This window comes from Drosophila erecta, unplaced genomic scaffold, assembly GCF_003286155.1.
Source record: "Drosophila erecta strain 14021-0224.00,06,07 unplaced genomic scaffold, DereRS2 tig00000126-arrow-pilon, whole genome shotgun sequence".
In the NCBI taxonomy this organism is placed as follows: Eukaryota; Metazoa; Arthropoda; class Insecta; order Diptera; family Drosophilidae; genus Drosophila; species Drosophila erecta.
In genome coordinates, this window is record NW_020825209.1 from 11663467 (window position 1) to 11689946 (window position 26480).

General features: G+C 41.1%; 1 protein-coding gene across 1 annotated transcript in view; it reads left to right on the plus strand.

Moving 5' to 3' along the window:
* Window positions 1-26480, plus strand: part of LOC6551228 (high affinity cGMP-specific 3',5'-cyclic phosphodiesterase 9A) — a 99536-nt gene that overhangs the window by 46826 nt on the left and 26230 nt on the right. The window contains exon 4 of the mRNA XM_001978304.3: window positions 15837-18530. Within this exon, the coding sequence (XP_001978340.3) occupies window positions 16550-18530 (1981 nt within the window). The 5' untranslated portion in view covers window positions 15837-16549. The remainder of the gene's footprint in view (window positions 1-15836; window positions 18531-26480) is intronic.

Consider the following 26480-nt stretch of genomic DNA (forward strand, 5'->3'; position numbering starts at 1 on the left):
ATAAAACAACAATGCGAGCCAAGAAGCCAAGAAGCCAGGAAAGCATAAATATCAAACAGCCAAAAGCGAAAAGAAATCGGAATCAGCATTATAATCAGAATCAGGAACCGTCAAAGGCGAAGCAGCAAATATAAAGATAAAAAGGAATATCAAGCCAAATAAACCTTAAGGACATTGTAATATTAATTCAAACGGACATACACAAAAGTCAGGCCAAAAAAATAAAAAAAAAGGGAAGCACACATTCAGCAACTTGAAACGGTCTTAAGGTTTTCGTCCTTTTTATTTCTTTTGTGGCTTATAAATGCTACTCCCACACAAACATACACGCACACGCTCATGAAATTGGAATTGTATAGAGGTACAGATCTGCCAGAAATTTCACAAAGTAATACGCCGACCAAAGATTATCAATGGGGAGAACTCTGTGCATTTGGAAATGAATCCAAAAATCCCTGTAAATTTACAAAAACTCACTTGCTGTCATATGAAATGCTTCGTTTGGTTACCTTGACAAAAGGTATCACATTCGCCATGAGCAAACAGAGGTTTTAAATGCCTCGTTTATTCCAAAGAAAACCGAGGACAGAATTTAATAAGAGGGCACAGAAAATTCCTTTATTATTAGCCAAGCAAAATGTGTATTTAAATGCTTGTGTTGTACATATTTTATTCTCCACTTGATTTCATTTATATGTATTCAGCTCGCGAATGTTCAGCAAGTAAGCGAATTTTAATTGCCCCTATAGAAAAGGGGCAAAAGGCGGGCAAGAATGTTTTGTGGCATTCGAAAAAAGCATGGAAACTGGCTCAATTGTTGTTCGCCTCTCTTGGTTTTTTAAGCTGCAAAGAATCCTGCAAACTTTTGCGCACAATAGCTGAAGCTTTTCTACTCGAAACCATATTGCCCCATTTAATGCTTCTAGCCAAGAATAGCTTCCATTTCAGCGATTATCGCTAAACTAATTGCAGGTTAAACAAATAGTATACATTTGATCAATTTATTATCCGCATTAATAATGGCTAATAGCCTATCACTTGGCCGAGTTTATATCCTACTAAAACTGGTTTGCTGCGTTTAAAATGAATACAAATTTCAGTATGATTTCGGATTATCTTTGAGCACTAGACTAGCAACTGATATGGAACTTTTTATTCAGGAGTCTGCTCGTATCCTTGCATAATACACACATCCTCCCAAGAAGGACATTGTTGCCAAAGTATGCAATAAGAATAACCATTTCCCCAGACGTTTAAACTGACCTTACTCAAGTACCAAACACACACACACACAGACGCACATCGAGAGGGTGTAAAAAGTCCTTGGACTCCACTGCCAACAACTTACTTTCCCACCCTTTCGACAACGCTTTCCTTTTGCTTTCCCAGCTTTTATCTATCAAGTTTTCAAGCAAGAATTTCACCACCATAACCAGATGGACTGGAAGCCATAATATTATTTACATATCCTTGGTATCCCGATTAACATATGCTTCAAGTGTGCGTGTTAAACAATATAAAATAATTCTCGGTGGCTCATTTTATTTAATGTAATTGGTCGATCTTTTTGAAAACTTTTTCCCCCATTTTATTTAAACCTTTTTTGTTCATCTATCTAATGCTATTGGTTCATGACCACCTTAATCAACTCTCATTACCCATTTGCATAAATTATGCTACGCTAATGTTACCTGTTAATCTATATTCACACGCACTTATTTGAAATCCATCTGTTATAAAGTGTCACATATTTTTTATATTTTCTCCTATTACCATAATTGAAAAATCAAATTTAAAATCACATTGCAATACAATTATTTAAATGTGTAATGCAATGAGCTGAGCATTGGTAATTCCATGCAAATAAGGAAAATTCTACGAAAAAATATCAAATATACTGCTAACCCCAACGCCCTTCATGCATTTTTTGTATATTTTGCAATTCAGAATATATAACAATACAATCAGTTTCTGAAATGAGTGGATTTTCCCTCTAGTTTCGCTATTGCGTTAATTTTAACTGGCAGCCCGCTGTTGATGGTGACACATTTATGGTACACATCACGCACATTTGCGGCTCCTTTGGGTCAAAGTAGCTTGGTGTTTGCATCCAGCTGAGTTTTTCCCGTTTTCCCTCAACAATTTTTGCGTCCCCTTTCGCCTTTAAAGTGCGGTTCCTCCACCGAAAGAAAATTGATGTCGAATCGGTTGAAGTCTCCAGCTGCGTTGACTTTTCACCATCTATTGCAAGCAGACCTTAAAGTAAACCAGACATTTCATCAAGGACCTGAGATTGGAAGTGCACTTAGGAAAATAGTTTACTCAAGTATTTACTAAAATCGTTTCTTTAATTTTCATTTTAACTTAAAGTAATAAACTTTAGAATAATGGTATTTTTGTGTCGGCTGTGTGGCAAGAATTTGTTCTTCGTATTACCAACAACTGCAACTAGTAATACTTTGTGGGCCGATTTTACTAAAACTTGTAGTGCGGCTTTCTTTATTGCCTCTCTCTCCTTTTTTTTTTTTTTGTTTTTTTGTGCTTTTTTAGGGGCTCTTGACGTCTCGCAGCGAATTGATTTTCCATGTAAGCACATTAAGAGTGTTTTTGCAATTTGCCTGTGGCTCAGTTAGTTCATCAGTTCATCAATCAGTCAATCAAGCCAGCCAGCCAGCCACCAGCCAACCAGTCAGTCAGTCAACCAGTTCCCATGTCTGTTATTACAGGACAACATAAAAACTTGTGTTGCTGGGTTGCATGGGTACATGGAAAATCGTTTTTCCACCGCACAAGTGTATGTGCTTATGTGCGTGAGTCCCATCAAGTTAAATGGAGAATGGTAAAAGACGCACAGTATTCATTTCATTTTACTTTCGGTTTCTTGTCGAACTGAAAAACTGTAAAACAATCAAAAGGACATAATTGAATTGAATAACTTTTAGCGACTGTTTTTCGGGAAGAAAAGCGAGACGGAAGTGAAAAACAGCCCTGCCTACCGCTGAAAACTTTTGTCATTTCCGTATCCTCAACATATCCGCGACTGTTGTCAAAGTTTGTCTCGAAACTACACGACAAGTGCCAGGAAAAACATTTAAAAATACTACAGCTTTGAAGTTTTAATTGCCTGAAATGTTACAGATTTTAGTCCGTATTTATACCAGACTTGACATTTTATTGAAATGAATATATTTTGTAGCAATAAGCAAGTAGTAAAATATTCATCTCTTTAATTTCTAACTTATTCGGTTGTTAATATTCCTACTTATCGGTCGAAATGAATTCAATTGTAGGTTTACAACAAAGGATAGTCGTTAGTATTCAATAATTTAATTATTGGTTGTACTATATGCATAAATCATTTACAGATGGGAAGGAAAAACCCCTCAATAAAATAACCTAATTTGGACCGCTCAATCCTGCGTTGGTATTTTCAAAACCACGTTTTATGTTTAATTAATTTATCCCCCCTCCTTTTTTGTTGTTTAAACACAATCCAATAAATTTATACGCCACCACTGAAAACCACTTAATATGGTTAAGCCCCACGGGGCCATAGCTATTTTTATTCCTTTGTCGATCTTTTGTCATCCATAATTGAATGAGCAGCGGCAACTAGCAATCAGCAGAAGGAATCTGGCTATATGCAACATTTATTGGCGGCAAACAAGGTAGAATAAAGCGTATTTGTCGACCCGAATCGATTGTTTTAGGATCTATATTGAATTTCGAGTGTTGCACTTGCTCGGTACAATTGGAACAATTTTTGTTTCGCTGTATTGGTGTAATTTTCACGCTGTTGCGCTTTTCAGTTTTTCGGTTTTCGCAACCTCTTCGCAACCTCTTCGTACTTTTTTCGTGCTTTTTATTTCAACTTCTTGTTTGGTCTGGGTGTTTTATTTCATCGCCCTTTGCGACAATGTCGCTACAGGATATTGTGCGTTAAAATCTGTCAACAGAAATTCAATTACATTTTGCACTCACTGCTGCTGTTATTATTACTGTTGTTGTTGTGCGTGCTTCGTCTACGTCTCTTTCTTTGCAGCCGTCTCTTTCTGGTTCCGCGCTGCCATCCCTCTCTCTCTCCGGCTATTGCCATCTCTGTCGTTGTCATTGTCAGCTTACAACTGTTACAACATGGCGGGTTGCCTTTTTATGGCTGCAACTGCTGTTCATCTCCTGCCTCGTTATGCGCCTCCTCATCCGCCTTCATTTGCCACATCTATCCCCCTTTTATCCCTATTTCTTCGCCCTTTACACGGAGAGAAACAAATAGGCGAAGGGACTCTGATATTCATAGGACGTGCGGAATAATTTGTTTCACTGCTCATTGAGTAAACTTTCGGAGATTTCTAAAAAAAAATGTTGGAAAATTCTTTGATTATTTCCAGTGCATTTTGGCCACATTGCTTAGTGTTTTTAACTGCTTTCTGTTTAAACATCGCCACAGCCGTCGACAGCAGGATTGAGTCATGGACTCCTTCACTTTCTGTCTCTGATTCTCTCCCACGCCATCCCTTTCTCCCTATCTCCCGAGTCCTTGGAGGCGACAGGACAAGTACGACTACAACTACAACTACTACTACGAGCACAAGGACAAGTACAAGTGGCTGACACGAGCGGGCAATGAATCCGTCAAGTGCTTGGGCGGCATACAGACATTTAATCTCTCTATCGATTTACCGCAGATCTCAGATACCGAGCCCAATTTCGTTTTCGCCATGGGAGACTTTGCAGTTCGCAGGATATGTCATGATAATCGCACCGAGTCATGCATGCAACTGAAATCCTTCATGATTTTTAATATTTTGTAAAATATTCAAACATGTTGTTAGATTTCTCTAAATGATGTAAATGTTCACAAAGCGTTGCTGTGCAATCTTATTTAGCTTACTTATTTTACATTTTTATGACAGTCGATTTTCGGTGAAGCCACTTTTAATTCCAATCTTGAACTTTTGCAATACGAGTACTCCAATTTGCTTGTAGCAAACCGACAGATTTCATTGCCAACTTTTGGGCCACATGCAGTGAGCGTGCGAATATAGTTGAATATTGCGGGATAAACGTTACAACGAAATCTCACTGAATTTGGCTTAAAATGCTGCTATTTGCAACACGACCATACTTTGGCCATACTTAAAATTAATCCGGCGTTTTTAAATGGGCCCCTCGCCAAGGAATTGGGCCAAAAGGACGAAGCTTAGTGGTTTACAGCCTTGGGCGCCAGCTATAAACCATAATGCTTTATACGTTTATACGTACCGATTATTTCCGCTAATAGCGAACAATGCACTTTTTTAGCGGGGATTTGGTTTTGGATTACACAAGCAGAAGACTGGCAGGAAGTCGCCCACCGACGAAGACGACGGTGTTCCTGTTCCTGTTTCTGGTGGTGGATCGATGTTCGTAGTCGATGGTCGATGGTGCGGTATATTCTGATTTCCGAGCTGCCATGCTCTATGGCATTAATCGATTTCACTGCATTTTGCCTAGCTGGCTTGCCAACTAAGAGGATTTCACCCGGACTTCCTTCAGAGCCCTCTCAATTGATGGTCAATTCAATCACAGCCAGGGAATTTGATTTTTAATAAGCTGCCATCCTCGCTTTGGCTTTTGGTTTTTGCGCCTTTCAAGAGGCGCTAAAGTTCTTCAATGACAATACCAATAGAAATTATGAAAAAGTTATGAGGATTATACAAACAAATCCTTGACAAGTTGAGAATCTGGTATTGAAAATTCAACGATTTTTTAGTTATAGAAAGGCAATTAAAAATCTGCCTAATCAGTTTTTCTTATACAAGTTGTTGTACTTGTAATAAGATTTCATTGGTTTAAAAAATAAAATTTAAATACTTCTAAAAGCTTAGGAAAACATCAAATAAATAGAAAATATTGCTTGAGTGCAATTTTCTCAGCAGAAACTTTTCTCCGTAGCATGACCTTAGATTATAATCGAGTCAGAGGGAAGTTCAACTGCAAATTAATAATGAGTGAGTTAGCCCCCTTTTAGTTTGCTAAAGGCTTAGATTGATAGATTGAACAATGGCCAGAAAGGTGGTGAGATGGGGAGCAAGGGGGCCAGGAAAATTCAATGAAAAGTTAAATTAATAATTGAATTTCAGTTTGAGTTAGTCCCTTGGCAAAGTGCTTGAAGTTGGGCTATGGATTTGTGTTCACACTTTGACTTTTCCACACCGCTTTCACCTTTTGCTCGGTGAAATGGGGGAAAGTTTTTAATCAGTTATGCAAATTTGTTCTTGTCTTCGTCACAGCTCTTGGCCAATTTAATTGGCTTTCCCCATTTTGTGAATTGTGCAAATATATACACAAGGTGTTACGTCGTTCGCCAATTCAACATTTTTGCATTTTTCGACTGCAAGTGGCTGGCATATTGATATTGATTTTTCATTGCCATTTTTTCCATTTTCCGTTCGCTCTTATCACACACAATATTTTATACATATTTATGGGCAGATTAAACAAATACCGCCAACGAAATGCAACTCCATTCGCCCATAAAGCATTTTAATTGGAAATGTCGCTGAGCGGGCTTTAATGAAATGCAAGGACTTATTGATCTAGTGCAGGATTTCGTCCTCGGCCTGTGCATTTTGTGCCAGCGGTACGATTATCCCAGTTATCCACCGCAATTGCCGGTTATCATCTGCAAATGCCACAACTTGAGTTCCGATGTCCTGCCGCAGCTGCAGCTGTCACATCTTGCAGCTGTAGTTGTAAATAGTCCTGCGAAATGCACCCTGACAAGGATATGTGTACGTGTGTGGGACGTGGAGTCCTGCACTCAGTCACTCGCACACTTGCACAAAGGAACACAGAGCGAAAAAGGTTCAAATGTCAAAATTCAATTCGAAATTCCATTCTTCAACTGATCTCCAAGCTCTTATACTGCAGGAGACTAGAAGTCAGAAAAGCCAATCAATCTAGCTAACGATTTCTCCATTTTAGATAATATGTCTAAAATACATTGTATTTCGGTATGAATTCCGAACCCAAGAAATGTTTTGCTGCATACTTTCGCACAATTTTAGCCTCTAGTTATCCTTGTTAAACCTTTTTGTTCCAAGGGGATCGTTCTTTTGTTGGTGACATTTTTCCAGAGTGCCAGTGCACGCACACACACCTATGGGGCAATTAATTGGGATGCACAAACTGCAGGGGGCGGCAGGGTGGGTAGACAGGGCATGTGGAAAGGACATATAGCAAGGACATTGTTTGGGACTTAGCTGGCAGCTTAACGTGCCTGAAAGCCCTGATTTGGTCAGCCAGGTAAACAGCTGCGATAACCGAAAGACATTTCATTAGACCATTAACTGTCAACTGCATGTGTCCTGTATGTCCTGCGTGCGTGTGTGCATGTGTGTGGATTAGTGCGTATGTATGTGGGTCTGTACTGCGTGGGCGACAAAACTTCCTGCGCCCGACAAATTGATACAAAAAATATTATTATTTATTGCCATATTCCCAGCCCACACATTTCGTCTGTCCATCCACCTCCTGCCACGTTTCAATCTCTTCTGAATGAATCATTGCTTCTGCTCGCTTTTTTCGTCCTTTGTTTGCGCTGCTGCCACACAAAAAATAACAAATTTGTTCTTTTTTACACCTGAACGATTTCAATGGAAATTCATTTTGGTTTTTTTGCGAGTGCGGCAGTGTTACTCTTCGAATTTCAAATTTATTGGATATCCAGCATTTTTTTCCATTCATGTTTGATTCTAAGAAGTCTTCTGCAATTATCTTTATTAGGGCAACACATTTTTTTGTTATTTTACCGATTTGAAATATCAGCAATTTGTATTCTGAGAATTCAAATCTTTTAGAAAATTATGCAACGAAAAACAGAAGTCTTTTGAACTGCATTTTTCGTATATTTAAATAGGAATAAGTATTTTTGAATACTTTCAGACACCTTTAAAAGTGTTTTTAAAATCCCAGTGATTTCTATCTTGGTCTTTACATTAAATCCGTTTCCATAAGGTCTGTTAAACAAGAAACGAGAGATTACTTTCGCACCTGTAGCGACTTGTAATTGGATTTGAGCGATTACCAGGAAGCTCAATATTAACAATACCATTGTCTTTGCGCACAATGGGTTCGATGATGGACCAACCCTATAGTCGATCTGATCCGATCCCATAACAAAGCCTTGTATTATGGCCTAAACAATAATTTAAATTACAGCCAAATTTCACTTACACGCACGCACACGTCTGTGTATACACTGGCATGTGTGCGTGTATGGCTGTAACTATGTTGTAACTGCTAACTGTCAAATTGGCTGACAGGGAAATTTGGGTGGAAAATGGGAGGCAAAGTGGGTGGCTGATGGTGGCTCCGGGTTGCTCTGGGTGGCTGAAAGGCACACAACACAAGCAAGCAGGCTGGCAAACAAATAGTTTGCTTTTTGTTGACTTGACTTGGTTTCTGGCCAAGACGTTGTGTGTCTGCGTCTGTGTCTGTGTCTGCTTTCCCTTAGCCTCTGCATGTGTGTGTGTGTATTTTACTGTGTTTGTGACTTTTGATTAGGCTCACTGTTTGCTCGGCGGTTACAACGTCCGACCAACGTCCTTTGCAAATATGTTTTTAACCCCATCCGCCATCTCGGTTTTCCCTCTCCATTCCCAATTTCTGACTTTTGTCCGATCCAATAAATTGCATTTTGTGCAAAAAAAAAAAAATGTCATATCCCTTTTTAAATGACATAAGTCAGATGGGGAAATATATACATATGTTAATTTGATTTTATAAAACCTATTCAGTGCAAAAGTTTGAGAAATGTGTACATGTAACTTGAAAGCCTCGTTCCAGTGAATTTAAATTTCGCTCAGTGCACTTTCGCCTGCATCCGAAACGTTTCACAGCAATCGATTGAGTTTTCGACTCAGGATTGGGGTCCATTTCCGTATCCGGTTTTCGCCATATATATTTTTTTATCAGTTTGTGGCACTTTTATTTAGCTATGTGAGTGTGTGTGTGTGCAAGTGGGCTTGACAAATATTTTCTTTATTTTCGGGCCGCTCGATGCCATGCTGTTATTTTATGTTTTTTCCCCACATTTTCGTTCGTTTTTCTTTTTTTTTGTTTTGCAGTTTTCCTCGGCTCGTGGACATTTCATTTGACTCGCAGTTATCATCATTTGTTTTGTCCGTTGACAGTGCGCGAGTGCGTGTGTGTGTGTGTGTCCTGATTATTGTTATTTGCACACGTGTGTGCCGGCATACAAACGCAAACTGCTTACCTGTCATCTCCGGCCATCTGTCTTGCCTGTCCCACCGAAAGCCCCCTCAATATCCTTTTCTTTTTCACACCCCTCGGGGGCCATTTGATTAATACTGCTTTTATTTAATTGCAAGTATGCAAGGAGATTTACTTGAATTGGTTACATATGCATTCAAGATTGAATGAGAAAATGTGTAAGGAGTTTCGCTTCATGACACTTAACTTCCACCAAATCAAGGGGAAACAAACATTTGTGAGGTTATCATTTTACACATACTGAACTTTGGAAAAAATTATTTTAATAACATTTTGCCCACGGAAATCTTTCTTAGATTGTCCGCAAATACGTTTTGGTTGATTTTACCACAGAAATCCTTTACAACAGCACGACTTATTAGCTAAATGCGGTTGTTAATTAGGATTTTGTTCCTGAATCTGAAACGGAAGAAAAAATGTGAGTAGTGACCAATCCCCATAATGGTGAATCCCACTTGATGACATTCCGCAAGGCATTTGCACTGCTAAAAAATAGTTTCAAGTTAACGGAACGGAATCTTTGTTGTCTTCGAATTGTTAACAGGGAAAACTATTTAAAGATCTTCCTTCTTTCCTGTGTAACAGTCTGAAAACATATTTCATTACATTTGTATTTAAAGCATATATCACTGTTATTTTATATTCAAATGTTGTCTGTAATTCTCTCGGTGTACATATCCTAATCCCACATTTCCATATTGGTGGCGGTTGTAGATTGAAATTTTTCAACACGCTCTTGTTTGCTAACTTTATTTATAGATTGGCCCACAGAGGGCTTTGCACATGCCATCAACTTGGCCAGCTTAATAGCAATGGCAATCGTCCCGGCATCAGTGCCTCAGTATTTCAGTCTTTCAGTCAGCCAGTCAGTTAGTCAGTCGGTCGTTCAGTTAGTCAGCCCGCAAAAGCTGGACCAAAATAATTTGCATATTACCATCCATGGACTGCCATTTGTCCTCCGCCCAAAAACAAACAAATCGCGTTGCCCATAGGTGAGGAATATTGTCACAGAAACTGATGGGGAAAGAACTAATAAAAAAGGAAGGAGGAGTAGGGAATAAGTGGAAGGTTAAGGGGCGTAAGATAAAGGAGAAAATCCGGAGGAAGGTGAGCAGGAAAATGCGGAGGAGGTTGCCTTTGATTTATCGCCATAATAATCGCCGAGAGGAATCCTTGTGGGTAACATTATTTACAACTATGTTGTCCGGGAATGATGAATGATTCCAAACTAGCACCAAGGTAACCAACACACACACACGCACAGAGGACCCTCACACACACAGAGACACGCGCTGAATATGAATACAAATAAAGGACAAATGCCCAGAGCTCATTTGCAATACAAATGTTTGAGCGCAGACTTGAAGATCCGTTGACCTGTAATGGAAAAAGCCAACAAATTAAATATTTGCAGTAAGCTCTTATTTGGAAAAGAAAAAACTTAAAAAGAATAGGCAATGTGCTTCAAGCTTCTCAAAATATAGCATTTAATTTGTAGTAAAAAACTCGACAGTTTTAAAGCAAATATTGAACTAATATTAAGGTCAAATTATTTATGCATCTGAACTGCGTGTGATCATTCGAAAACGAATATAATCAATAATGTGCGTTGAACACTAGGGCACAAGGCTTTTACAGCAATTTGCTTGTAATTTTTGATGGCGCGATCAATGTTTTATTGACGGGTCATGAAAATTAAAATCACAATGGCCCTTCACGCACACCAAAGCACTTTGGAACAAATACACACACACACTCACACAAACACGCATGGCGCACAAGCCCAAGCGGAAAATCTGAAAATCACTCGCTTAAGTAAGTTCTCTCTGCGTGCGTGTGTGTGTGTGTGAGGTGTCCTGGCAGCCATAACCCAACACCACGTGCCATCTCTCTCACTCAAGGTGTTTCGCTCTCGCTCTCGCACCCCCTCAAAAATCCTCAGACTTCCCACGCTTTTGTTTATTTTCGTACGCTTCGTTGGCTTGGTTTTCCCCTCCTTCGTCATGTCGTCCCTCGTTCCTCGTCCTTTCGTCCTGGCTCATATCTCTAGGCTTGTTTGCGCTTAGTTTGATTGAACGCTCCAAAGTATGTGGCCCCATATCTCTTCCAAACCTCGTTTTCAGTGTATGACTGTGTGTGTGTGTGTGCATGTGTGTGAGGACTCCATTAAATCAAAGGATCAGACATTGCGTCTGGATGTTGGTCATGGGCCAGCCAGCAGATTGCTCCCTCGATGCCGCGATGCCAAAATATACGTTCTAAAAACTCATTTGTAAGCGTCTCACTATCGAAGCTGGCAAAAAGTTACACACGGTTTTTAGATGGCCAAAAGTTATACTGGAGTTTGCCGAACTGCTCTTTTCAAATTATACATTTTCAAAAGAGAGTAACTAAACAATATTACGATTCTGTCATTTTATTTTGTGTATTTGTTTCTTATCAAAGCAAAAACGTGACAACTGAACTTCACCAGCTCATCTCTAATCATGTTTGTATGTAATTGTCGTGCGAAATTGGTAAATGGCCCAAATGGTAAATATTGAATGTGCCTAATTAGCTTTGCTGGGGAAGAGGTGAAATAAACTGAAAGAAAATCATTGGGGAAAATTATCGTACTGTGAGCCAGGGGCCCAGATATTGACCATTATTTAGGGCTGTTAGGCGATTTCCGCACTGAAATTGAATGTTTTCACTGCCCACCAGTGTGTGAGTGTGGCAATGTGTTTGTATGTGTGGCATATTTCTATTTAAAGTGCAACCAACACACGTACACTCGCATACAATCAAAGGACTGGAGTAAGGAAAAATGGAGTCAGAGAGAATGAAGGGAAAAGGACCAGAGAACGAGCAAATAAAACGTTGCTAGCCACACGCCATTTTCATGTTGCATCCTGCCATTACACAGACACACACAAACACAGTCTCGCAATGAAACACACACACACACACACAGGAGAGAGGATCCTGGCGCTCGCCGCATGCAAAACTGCTCGTTTATTCAACAACATAAACATTGTTGTGCACATAAATTTATACAAAGTTCTAGTTTACATACCAGGGCTAAAAAGGGGTCGGTCCTGGGGAGGGGCAGCAAGGGGCAGCAAAAGGGGCGGAAGGCTGGCACAGTTAACGGGTCGAATCGATATTCATATCAACCGCAAAATGTGTGTCGCTGTCGTAGACCGGTTTTTAGCTTTTTTTTTTTTTTTTTTATTTCCTTCTCCGTATTGTTTTGCGGAAAAGCGGGTGAAGGCCTAAAAGTAGGCAGCACATTTTGATGCATTTAAAGGATGCGACAACCGATGAACGGCAGGCTGCAGGACATGATGGCCAGGAACAACAACCACAACAACTTGTGCTCGCAATTTTCCAGCGATGGCGGCACATTTTGACTTTATTTATTTTCCAAACCAAACGCCGCCCGGATCCATTGTGATAAGTCAACGCCAACGGTGGCCAACGAATCCCCATAGCAAATTCATTTTCGGCCATAAACGCAACGCACACACGCATAGACACACAAACTCGATACAAGTTGTTAAGCAGCTTTTGTATTATTAAAATTAGTTTATTTATTTATGGCTGCATTTTGGCCATTTGTGCAGAAATAATAGTGAACATAAGCGTTTTGATTTGATATGCTTGCCTTGTGTTATCTAAAACAATTGAGTGGAAAAACTGTATAACTAGAAATAAAAAGGACTTTCAATTTTAAAGTGTGACGAACATGTTAACGGAAGTTACGCCATAATTATGTTTTATATATATTCATTAAAAAGAAATTCGTTTTTAATTACCATTTTATCTCATAAGGAATTGGGAATATTTTACATATCTTTCCTGCAATCAATCAACATAAATGTGTATTTTCAATATTTAGAATTTAATCAAACTTATTTCGTGTATCATTACCTTTTCCATAAGCATCTAATGCATGAAGTCCATTTAATTAATCATTATTCTGTTTACGAATTCCTGCAGGGCCTTGGCGCATTAAAATTATTTTATTTCGCTTACCGTCGCTGTGAATAAATGAAATTCAGCAAATATGGTGGCCAGAACTGTTGCCACCATATTCAACAGTTGGTGGCTGTCTTGTTTCGCTTCGATTCGGTCTGGTCCTTGGGTACATTTTTGGGGTGCAGAGTTGGGGGTTGGCTTCATTGCGGGTTTCTTTTTTTTTTTTGGGTGGTGGCTGTTTTTTTTGCCGAGGGTTTTGGGACAAGGCCGCGGCGGTTTCTGTTTGCGTTTGCGTTTTGTCAGCCATGACAGCGTCGGCAATTGCGCCACCTGCGGCTCCATATTGACACTTGAGAGTGTGCCTGTGTGTGTGTGTGCTGTGTGTGTGTGTGCTGTGTGTGTGTGTGTGTGAGGCGGCAGGGGGTTGTATAGGTATGGGTGTGAGACTTTGTTTATTTATGAGCCCTAATCAAATTGCCCATAATTAGATGCAGCAAAGTTGAATCTTTTGAAAAGTTCTCGACGTTTTCTTGGCCTCCTGAAAAACTGGGCTCTCCCCCACTTCGTTTTTCACCCACCCATCCAACGCCAAGAAGGCAACACCAAACACCACCCCAATTTCCCATTTCCACTTCCTGTCGTGCCGGAATCGTCAGCATACCAGAAACGCACGAACGGATACGCCACGTTAGCTGTTCGCAATGCGTTTGGAATTTGGTAAAAATCCATTTCGGGGCACCGTGTGTTCCTATGTATGTGTGTGTGTCGCAGATCCTTTTCTCAAAGGAAACAAGGTTGCGGTGTGAAACTAGTAAAAGTACAACTGGAAATTAGGCATTCAGCACGCCAAAGCTTGAGGCAATAAGAAATATAAATAAGAGAACGCTACCGATGTATTTTTAGGTTTTATTTAAATATTTTGTTTATTTATTATTTCCAAGAGCCTCGTTGCCAAGCTAATTGCAAATAAATTGCTTTATTTTCGTTTCTAGCACACCATTAACTTACCATTTATTGTACTACTAACAACAGTATTTGCTATTTAATATCTTGGCTATCATGTACATGTAAACATTTCTAAGATGTTGACAAAATGATCTTGAATGAAGCCCCGGAGATCGGTGAAAATCTGTTGTGCCTCCCCGTCCCATCCGCACTCTTGGCCATTTGCAATCGTTTTAAGCCTTGTCGAGTGGTCGAGTACTTGCTGGAATTCTTGCCTTCTTGCCGCAACATCGCTGCACCGGCAACCGCACTGCCATGTTGCAGCCCTTTGTCTCGGCGGCGCATTGTGGAAGTTGCACACGAGTTGCTGCCGGACAAACAAAGGAGACAGATAAACTGATTGACAGATGAACTGAACAGCAGGAGCGAGTACTGCGGTGGCCAAGCACTTAATGCGGCGGCGGGTGGTCAATGGTGGGTGGGTGGTTGTGGTTGTGTGGTGTGGGTGTGTGTTAGGTAGATAATGGGTGGTTTTCGAGGGGGCGGCAAGAAAAGACTGTTTGACATTTGCTGTCATTGTCAACGCTAGCGACAGTTGGTGATGTTTCTGCTGCTGCTGCTGCTGCTGCTGCTGCTGCTTCTGACCACCAGCCATTGCTTTGTCCAAACGCCCGCTGTTTATCCAGCACCACCCACTGCAAACACCCACTCAACCATACACTAACCAGCGAGTCGGTCGCAAGGTTGACCGCCAGTGGGCAACGCCTTTGTCTCTGCGGTCGAGCACGTCTGCTTATTGGGATTGTCGAGTGGCCACCCAAATCACCTTGCAGCACACACCCCACAACACAACCAGCACCCAACCACCCAAATCCCTACTTTCTGCACACACACACACACACACACACACCAGCTGCAAGCTGCAATCGATTGTCACAACAAAATAGTACGAAGAGCGCCCAGCAAGTTGTAAAAATATTTCATAAAATATTTACATTGTTGTGCGACTGCCAATGCTACTGCTACTGCTGCTGCTGTTTTCCTATTAATCCATTTGTTTATTTGTGGGTCCTTGTATTTGCTCTCTTGGTTTTTCCTTGGCCAGTCGCCTGATTGATTTCGTATTAATTAAAACCAGTCTAAAGTGCCGGGGCCTTGATCACAGATTCCCACAGATTATTGAGCGACAACGTGGCATTTTTCTATTGATTTAATCAGTGCACAACAATGTTACTAACAAATTTATTGAGCAATCAGCTTTGGGGGATTTTTGTGGTTTCGAATAACTTTCAGTGCATTAATTGCCTTTTCATTTATATATTTCCGACGCATTTGAATCAGGAGTTTAATTGAGATTATTAAAGTAATCAATTTGATCAGAAACAATTTAAAAAATTGTCAAGTTATAAGAACACCTATGTTGTACATCTGATTCATTTGTTGCCCTTACAACACAACGTGCATACGAAATATTTAGATACATTCATACGATAACTAATAATGTTTCCCCAAAATGTTGTAAAGTGAGCACCGTAAGCTGTAGATAAGTTTTTGCAATGTCATGGGAAGCACATTCCATCCGGACCATTAGATATATTCCTTGACTTAATTCCTACTGGAGACTCATAGACCTACCCTTATTGTTTTCCTTGCAGATTTGCCAGCGCTCACAAACGGAAACGGAAGTGACGCCCGAAAGGAAAAGGGGAAGAGCAAGAGGAAGCGCAGGACGGCAGGACGGCAGGACAAACGGCTGAATAATGCAAATTAAAACACAATAAAATGTAAAACACAAATGACAACGGAGAACACGAGCTGCAAAAGGCTAAAGGAGCTACAACAAAACAAAAACAAAAACAAAAGCAAAAAAATAGTAAAAGGCGAATCGGTTGACATGCCAAAAAAAAATGCGAGTGGCGGCAACTTTTCCACTGAATTGATTTGATTTTCAGTAAGGAGTACAGCCGGAATACGGAGCGTATGCGCGATACGTATACGCGATATATAGGGCGCCGCGGGAGCGGCAGAAATTTGCATAACTTTGCTGGCGTGGCATAAACATCAAAAAGCAAATTGCAAGTAACAAAGGGAAGCAATGGTCATAAAAACGGCGCCAGCCTCGTAAAAATACGTAAAAAGAAATTCTCGCAAAACCCCCGCTCTTTAGGTGAAAATTAATTTATGCAGCAAATCAAATACGAATAGGGAAGAAATATAAAAGTAATCGCAGGCCGTAACAATTAAGACAGACGGGGGCGCAAAGGAAAAGCCGGGAAAGCGAGGAAAACGCTGAAAAAATCAAGTGCAGCAGCAGCCGAAAAAAGGAAACCCAGAGTCGAGCAAACCAGTTAGCAAGGGTTGCTTATAAATGTACCAAGACAGCGGCTGCAGCAGCAGTAGCAGTCGACGCGGCAGCAGCAGTGCAGCAGCAGCAACATCTACAGCAGCAACTGCAGCAGAAACTGCTGCAGCAACAGCAGCAGCAACAGCAGCAGCAGCAGCAACCACAACCAGCAGCAGCGACGAGGAAACACTCGAGACTCTGACGATTATAACGACCACCATCACCGATAGCGATATCCATGCGACCACAACAACCACGACGGTTATAGCCAGCGGCACGGCGACAACAGCAGCAGCGGCAGCGACAACAGCAACACTTGCCACACTTGCAACACTCGCCAGCAACAGCGACATCGAGGACAGCAGTCCGGTGGAGAGCGAGGATAGCGAGGAGTGCGAGTATATCGAGATCGATTGCCAGACGACCGCCCAGGAAGGCACTTCGCCAAGTGGCGGCAGCAGCAGCAGCGGCAATGCGGCCTTGCTGCAACGCAGCAGCAACAACCTCCAGCAGCTGCAACAACAGCAGCTGCAGCAACAGCAGCAGCAGCAGCAGCAACATTGGCAACTGCAGCTGCAGCAGGCGGACGAGCGATTGTTGCGCAAAATCGGCTATATTGCATCGCGAGTGCGCTGCCTGTCCAAGTACTACGGCGATTTCCGGCTGGTGAATCCGTACAGTGCCCGTCGCCAGAGGCGCCAGCTGCAGGAGATACTGCTGCGGCACTCGATCTTCGATCCTGGCAAGGAGCACCAGCGGGCGATTGTCTTGGCCGCGGCAACAGCGGCGATTGCCGGTCCTCTGGCTGCCATCGATTGCGTCTGCGGCAGCAGCAGCATCAGTTTAGAGGCGGTCAGCAGCAGAAGCCGCAGCAGTGAGCTGGAGGACGATCACCACGAGCAGGAACAGGTGCAGGAGGAGCAGGAGGAGGAGCAGGAGCAGGATCAGGATCGGGCAGATACCGAGGAACACGAAGAGGAGGTGCAAGAGCACCCTAGTGAGAAGCCAGAGAGAACAGACATTGAGGAGCAGCCACCGCCGGCGATCGCAGTGACCACCACCACCACGGCCACCGTGCGCCGGAAGTCCTCGAGCAGTTCCACCATCAGCGGCACGGCCACCGTTTCCGGTTCCGTTTCTGTTTCGGCCTCCGCCTCGCAATCCTTTTGCTCCAACAACATCAATCTGCTCGAGGAGCTGCTCATCCAGTTCTACGAGGAGCAGGATCATCGCAGCAACCTAACCGTGATCCGACATCATCATCATCAGCAGCACCAGCAGCACCAGCAGCAGCAAAGGATCACCAACAATAACAACAACAATAACAATTGCAACAGCATACAGAACAACAACAACATGTCGAATCCCGCGGCAACAGCGGCAGCAACAACAACGCCATCGGTGGAACAACCGGCAACCTCGAGCACCACCACCAACACCCACTTGCAACCCACCTCCCTGCCCGATGGCAGCGATAATCCGCGACGCCGCCGGGCCAGCGATTGCTCAGCGGTCCAGGCCGCCCTCCAGAATCAGCTGCACTGCATCACGCTGAAGAACAACAATTGCGGCAAGGCGCTGCCCTTCCATCGCGGCAGTTGCGGCGCCGCCGGTGAGCACCTGTTGGCCGCCAACTCGATAGCCAATCGTGCCACCATTATTCTGAGCAAATCCTGCAGCAATGTGGATGGTGATGCCACTGCCACAACGGCAACCGCGCTGAGCTCAACGGTTGGCGGTGGCATTGGTGGCATTGGTGGCAGCATTAAGATGCGGGCCAGTGCCACAGATATCGAGACGAATGCATTGAACGGTGCACGAGACGCCATTGTCGCATCGAATAACGGTAATAACGGCAATAATGGAAATAACGGGAACAACGAGTACAGCATCCTGCAGCTGAACAACACGATCATCCAGTGCCACTTCAACGACGACGACTTTCGCGCCCTGGTCAAGGACCTCAAGCGCAAGGTCGAGTACACGGAGCGCATGAACTGGCTATGTGAGTAGATCGATTCATATTTGGGGGTAATAATATATGGGGTTTGCCCAAAATGTTCCCACACAGCCCTCATAAGTTTAAATATATGATATGATATCCCATAGAAATAGTTATATTTTGGACCTAAAACATAGCTTAGTTAGCTTTCAAACTGTTCTACAACAATACCGATGTTGGGCGCTATTTGCCGACCAACCATTTGCCGACCAAAGTAATTGATGTTCTGATTCCCCTCTGACAAATGGCGCAAATGGTCAAGTACTTTGGCCTGTGCCAGACCTGCACTTTCACCCACCTCCGCTTCGGGTGCGCTTTGTGCTTTCTCCACTCTCTTCGCCCTTTTTTTGTGTTGTGTGTAATAGCCTCAAATGAGGCATGAGCAAATGCAACAATGGGTTGGAATCAAATGGACAAATTTAAATCCAACTACAATGGAATGGAAAAATGATTTCAAAACACTGCACAAATGCCACGGATGCGAGTTAGGACTCGGGCATTGGCTTTTCCATCCGGAAAAGTGTGCGGGTGAAAAGCGACCGGCTGGCTGGCGATGTGAAATATTTAATTCAATGGCAGAAATGCATTCGCCATTTCCACATTTTGCGCATTTTCCAGCATAGATGCAGTGAATCAGAGCAGACAAATGCAATGTGAAACGTAAATGAATATCTTATGGCTGCAGGTGGATTCGTATTTCAATGGTTTTTCAACACTAAATTTAAAATATGGATTGACATAATAAAGCGTACAACTTTTCGCTGTAGTTCAAAAGCGAAAAAAGTCACAGATCGTGGCACTTCTTCAGCTCATCAAAAGTCTCAACTTTCCTCTGAGTTTCCGTACTTTCCACGGCGACTTGATTGCTTCAACGCCTGTGGCTATACGCCCTTTATGTATGTAACAAAGGACAATAGTAAAAAATATAAAACTGCCACTGCGACTGCGATGTGCACTGAAACACTGAAATTAGGGAAAGCTTTAAAAAACCTTTTCAAAATTTAAATTTTAAAAGATAAAAGAGGAGTATAAAGTATATCAAGAACACACAAGAAAAGCAAGAAACTTTCTTTATGCCAGTTTTCATTATACGACACATTTTTGAGTGCACAAAAACTATCACAACTTTCTTGAATGGCATTACAAGTGGTCTTTGTATCGACACCACGCTCTCCTTGGCTTTATATGCAGCGAATTTCTGCTGTTTGCCATTCGTCCTTGCAGTTCACTTAGCATACTTATAAACACGTTTTTCCCAACGAATTTGTGTGTGTGTCTGCGAGTGCTGGAGTCTTCTGACGTTTTCCACACTGTCGCATCTTACACATTTCAATTAAATTGAAGCCGGGCCGCCGCAATGTTTGCCCCACTTCGTGGTCGCCTGTTGATTGCCTTCCGTTCAATTGGTTGCTAGGATTTTTCCGCCCACTCCTTACAAAATATTTAACAGCAAATGCTCCTTTAATCTTTTGAGCCGCTAACAAGAAGAGTGTGTGTATTTCTAAAGAAATATCTTTGATCTCTTTCTTCGTACTTGATATTTTAAGTCAAGTTGATTTATATTTGACTTTACAACACTGTACTTCAACACTGAGTTTATTAAATCAATCTTTTGAACAACAATTTTTGTCCATTTTACTTATTTGTCTTTTACAACACTATTTATTATCCTCGCTGCGTGCACAACACTGTCACGATGTGACAAATGGTTGACTTTGATTTTTGGGTGCCAGAATTGGCTGGCATTTGGGCCACCTTGCCTGTTCCGGCATTCGGCCTGCTATATTTGCGGATCGTTAATCAAAAGCATCGGGACACTGAGTAGAGGGTGTGCCAAAAGGCCAGGAATCATAAATTGCCCGAGCATTTGAGAAGGAGCCACAAAACGCAAAATGGCCATAAATTCAAAAACCTAAATGGCTTTGGCAATACTGAACCAAAGGCAACAAAGGAAAACCAGAAAGAAAGGCAGGCCAGAAAGTGAGAGCCGAAAGGGCGGCAAAACGGGGGCGGTGGAATGAAAAGCGCCGAACATAATACAAATGACATATAACAGGAGTCGGGAAATATGTCGGAAATCTACTCGAGACATTCGCCGAAAAAAAGAACCCAAATGGCCAAGAGCCGTATCAGCCCTATCAGACTCAAAAGGCACTTAAGACTCTGGATAAGGGGAAGTCCGATGGAACGGGAAAGTCTGGGAGTCTGGGAGTCTGGAAAAAGTCGGTAAAATCAGAAAATGCCAGGGACCCAGCTAAAGAGATGTGACAAAAGGCAAATAGCAATGGGATTGCTTGTTGGTGGGCTGGCAGCAAAAATCTAATAATAATAAAATACTTTATTGTTCAGTTAACAATTCAATTGTTTCACTTAACAAGAGCTGGGCCACAGTCGAAGCCACAAAGCCAAGGAAAAGCGACAGAAATTCCGCGTGCAGAAGAAGGAAAATCTGGATACTGTGCACTGGGCGAGAAACTTTCAGCCTGTATAGACTGGCATTTGCATTGCATATTTAAGAGCCTTGAATATAAACCTTGGCATAGAAACATTAATAAAAATATGGATTTATAATAATGTTATAGCTCTTCTATTACTTTGACAGCAGCAAGTGCGCTTAATTTTTGTTCAGTGCACCCACATCGGTGTGTAGATAAACTGGTGTATAACGAATAAATTGCCGCAAACGAACATTAAGTGATAAATTGTTTGTCAAATCAAAACGATTGACTAGCCAAGGACACGACTAACCAGAAGACGATGTCCTGTAGATGGGCGGGATTCAGGAGTTGGAAATCAAATCAAATTTCGTCCAAATGGGCGAATGATGTCCTGTCCGTTGATGGACGAACTGCATCATCATCATTGGGATCATCATCATTCGCATTTCTATCGTCATCTGGCTGCACTTGACATTTCGGCATGGCAGTTTTTGAATGCCAAAGGTTTTCCATTTCATCAGTGACAGTGAAAGTCTGGCTGTTCTCGAGTTTCGGCGAGTGGATAATATTTGCCCAACAAAAGGGCGGAATTAAATTTATTTTTATTTCACCCCGCAGCACGTGTCACTATATTTTCTTTATATTTATATGTATATTTACACCTGTATATATATCCGCCATGCTAATGAGGCGAGGTCGTCGCCTAATTGAAATTTCTCCGCCAGACTAGAGCAAAATTTTGCGGTACCCGAAACTTTTTCTTGTCTCATTAATTATAATAACTGACTTGTCGTCAAGTGGCGAAGGCGGTGAACAAAGTTGTTGTGGGGGGGAGCGCTCTAGAAATCCACTGACGGAACAGGAAAGGTGTAGTTATTGCAAATTAAAGTGCACGCAAGGAGACAACTTTTGTGCACGCAACTGGCAAAGTTGCGAAAGTTTTTCAAAATATTTTGGAAAACTCTTTTGGATGCAATACATGTTCTAGTTTTCTATTTTCTTTCAGCTAAATTCTGTTGCTGATGTCTGCTCCAATAAAAGACTAAATAATCTATTACAAGTTCTATGATAAACTTTTTAAGCATTTTGGTAAGGACTTGAAGTTTTAAAATCTTACTGGACCTCAATCAGTTTAATATCCATATACAAAATGTACACAATTGAGCTTGAGTTCCGTTTGACTTCTGCTCCATTTTTTCCACCTCCTTCTCGTTCTTAGAGATAAATGCATTCTGGAAAAGTGCGATGGCGAATATTGGCAATATTGACAGATTGACTGAACTGACGGACGGGATTATTGGGCATAGGTAGATGGGAAATCAGGCAACTGATGACAGACAATATCTAAATAGAGCAATGGATGTACATATATCAGCCAAATCAATTGACTTTAAATACCATCAATCATGGCACAATTTGATTTGAGCTTTCCCCTGATTAGATCCAATAAGACTAATCCGTTTGGGATTTAAAGGCAATTGAAACAATTGAATGCTTATCGGGATGTTTATTGCAAACTCAATCAGTGCGTTTTTGATTCGAAAATTGCTGGAAGGTTTGTTTCCAATATAATCCCAACTAAATATGAAACTTATATTGTCGCCCTATAATGAAATTGCCTATCAAAATGCAAATCAATATTTTATAGAATATGTCAAAATGTGAATCCACCGAGTCAAATCTGTTCGAATTTCAGTTTTTTGTTTTATTTTTCGACCTACTTCTATGTGGGCGTGATTTTGATTTGCACCCACACACGCGCAGACTTATCGTTCTGCTGTGTGCGTGTGTGTACTCATGTTTAAGCAATTTTAATGAGCAATAAAGTGTTGCATACTTAAGAGGGCAAACGTGGGAATTTCGGCGGCTGCGACAAAAACCAAAACGCGGACCGCAAGAAGGCGAGAAAAGGCGGAAAAACTAGAGCACACATACGCATATAACATTTCTATATTATATGTGTGAGTCTGTGTGTGTGTGTGTGTATATGTGCAGGTGTTAACGCAAGATGCTTAAACCTCTAAACTTGCCAAACAAAAATCAACTTTTTTGGGGTGGAAAGAAGCGAGTCCCCCCACAAAAATTGTTCATTGTTTGACTGTTGATAAACAGGCATTTAACTTGAATTATTCTTGAAAAATGAGCAAACTTTTTTCAACTTTTTCGTCAAGGAAGGGTTTATTCAAGGGCCCAAAGGCCAAAAAGATAACGCCAACGCCATCGTGAGAGCAGCGAACAAAAGGAGTGGAAGGAAGGGGAAAGTCACCAACAGATATGTAGCAAAATACACACAAAGACATTATTCTTGAGCCAACAATTGCATTTGCAGGGTAAATAGTAGATTAATAATTATGTCAGAGTTCCAATATAATTTTAATCTGAATAATGTCAGCTGCCATTCTGTCAGAGAATATCACCATATATTTTGAACTCTGTTTAGCATTGTTCCATTCAATTGCTTTATGTGAAAATGTAGTATTTAATAAAAATGGCACAGATAATATTCCATGACCATGTAACAGAGTTAAACATGTTATGTGCATTCGAAACAGGGTATTTGGATACTATACTTGACATTTTACGAACCTTTGTCGCTGATTCCTTCGAGAATCCTTTGCAATCGTTCGATTTTAACGCCTGAGTTTACTCACGAGGGTATTCATATCCAAAGAGCCGCCCGAAATGTGAGTTATTTTTAATATTTCTGCCGTGTAATATGCGTAAAGTGAGTATTTATGTTATGCACGCACCTCGGCCCCTCTCTTTCGCTCCGGCCCCTCTGCCCGTCTCTTTCTTTTATTGCTGTGTCATGTGGAGTGTGGCTCGTTCCATCTCTTTCTCTCTCTCCTACCTGCCACATTTCTCATGGCTCATACAACAAATTTTATTTATTATCATTTCGCTTTATTTTTCCCGTTTTTTTCGTTCGTTCGTTCTTTTCTTGGGGTTTGTTTTATTCATAAACACACATGACGTATTGTTGTTGGTGTTGTAATTTATACGTGTTGTTTATTTTATACCAATTTAATGCAACTATATATGCACGTGTGTGTGTGTGTGCGCGAGTGTGGATATTTGGACTAAAACATTTGACATGTAGTCACGTTCAGATGGCAGATACAAATTCAGATACGTACTTTCGTTGGTCAGATGAAGCAGCAGAGAAAGTTTTCTCGTTTTTCGCTTAAAGTAAACAGTAAGGATCCAGAAATACAGCAACCTTAAAGGAGGAGCGCTGAAACCAGAAATAAAAACACATTTTGAAAATATATCGGAGTCTTATAAAATACCTATTTTGTATAGGAACCAATAACTGCTGTTTATTTTTGTTGTATATTTAGGTATATATAGTTAGGTCTAAACTAAGCTTAAACTTAGCGACAAATCTTAAACACAACTAAATTAAATTACAAATGTAATTACAAAATTAAATTACAACTCAATTTAATTAATCGCACATTTTATGTAGTAGTACTTGTCTTGCACTCCATTGTTGTCCTGAGCTCAACCATTCCGAGCTAATATCTAGCAATAAATCGGGAATTTAGGAAAACACCAGCTTTCCCTGCGCCGCACGGCAATAAATTCAAGTGAATGCCATTCCAGAGAATCCAGTAGATAAATGCAAACTTTGCCTGCACTTCAGTTGTCTGTCATGAGATCAGTCCACTTGGAAGTGGCTCAAAGCATTCCATTTATCAGCGTGGAATTTTCGAGCATTCAGCAGGGGACAATTTTTCTTTTTTTTGCTTGTTTTCTTTTTTTCCTCCGCATTTCAGCCACACATTTTAATTACCATTCCGGCGATGTCCTGGCAACCGGTGGCTGCCCACACTGCCAAATGAAATGGAATTCAAAACACAAGTAAAAAGAACAGAGACAGGAAAAATAATATAAAAATGTAGGGAAGAAAGGTGGAGCGGTGGAGGGAATCAAAAACAAACGCAAGCAATAAGGCAAAGCCGCAATAAAAGTTGAAATTCGCTTCCGTTGCCTAGGTAAATGTAAATAATTAAAAACACCCAGCCACTTATATTTATTTATCTGCAGGATACACAACCTCTTGATTCCTCACTGGGATTCAAAACATACAAAAAACAAGAAAAGAAGGAAAAGCACGCTGACACAATATCTCCCATTGATATCAATCAAAAAGGATTATGAATCGGTAAAAGGAGAGCATAAAATGGATTGTCCGGCATGGAAATTAACATATTTCCACCCAGCCTTCAAAACTTTTCGCAGCAGCTGCCAATTGCCAGTTTGCTTTACCTTTTTTCCCCATATTCTTTTCATTTTTTTGCTCAGCCAGCTGGATGGAATGTCAAAAAAAAAAAAATATATATATATAAAAAAGTCCACCCAAAAAATATCCAGTTAGACACTTTGAAGATGTCAGCGGTAAAAATTGTTTGTGGTCTCGACTTCAGGTGCTCGGCTTTGAATTTAAATTTCGCGGGCTTCCTTGCCTCTTTGCTCTTCCGCCAAAAACACAGCCAATAAAATCGTTTTAGTATATTAATTAAAAGCTCTGGGTAAATACAAAACTCCCCGCTGTCCTGTCCGCTCCCCATTTTCAGCTCCCCACGAAGTTCACAGCTGCCGCTGGATTGGATGTCTCGCGAAACAAAGTCCTTGCCAATTATTCAGACTTTGAGCAAGAAAGCCGAGGAAATCAAGGGGGAAACTTTAGAAATGTTGAGCAACCAAAGGGCTCAACGGGATTAATTTAGATGCATAAATGAACCGATTCAAAGAAATGTCTTTGGAAGGCATATTATATTGATGGTGCTCAGATTTTAATTAATAGGTAAATAATGCTGAAAGCAATTTTAAGGAACTAGTAATAACATCATTTTAATATCCAATGTAAAAGCATTATTTTTTGCTAATTAACTTCATCTTATTTATTTTAAGTTAAACGTTCATTAATTACCCAGCTGGATTTATAATTCTTTTTTTATTTATTTTCATGGTGAAAAGGGTGAAAGAGATCAATTGCAAAAACGCAAAACGATGAGAAGTCAAACTTAATTTTTTTTTGCAGATATTTAAGCCACTGGCATTTTCCACGTGTATGTATGCATGTGTTTCTCTGGGCATTGTATTCTCAATATTTTTTTTTTTTTTTTTGCAATTTCCGCACCAGAGGCTCGGAAAATCGGGAAAGGCAAGAAAAGAAATGTAAACCCAACGAAATTCAAGAGTTCGGTGCGTGGCTTATGTATTTTTTTTTTTAATTTACTGCTGCTCTGCCACGCCCTACGAGGGCGCCCCCTTTCCGACAGCCAGAGGGCAAGTCAATACGTTGCCAATTACCGTGCATACGCAAACAGAAGCACTCACACACACACACACACGCAGGTGGGAGAAAGTGCCGAAGGTAAAACGCGCAACAATATGCAGATGATTGTTAGCACATCGAAGTTATCGATAACATATGCTGCCAGGCAGGCCATCGCTAAGTTAGAGATGGACTTCAAATTAGAGATCCTTTAGAAATTCTATAAAATGA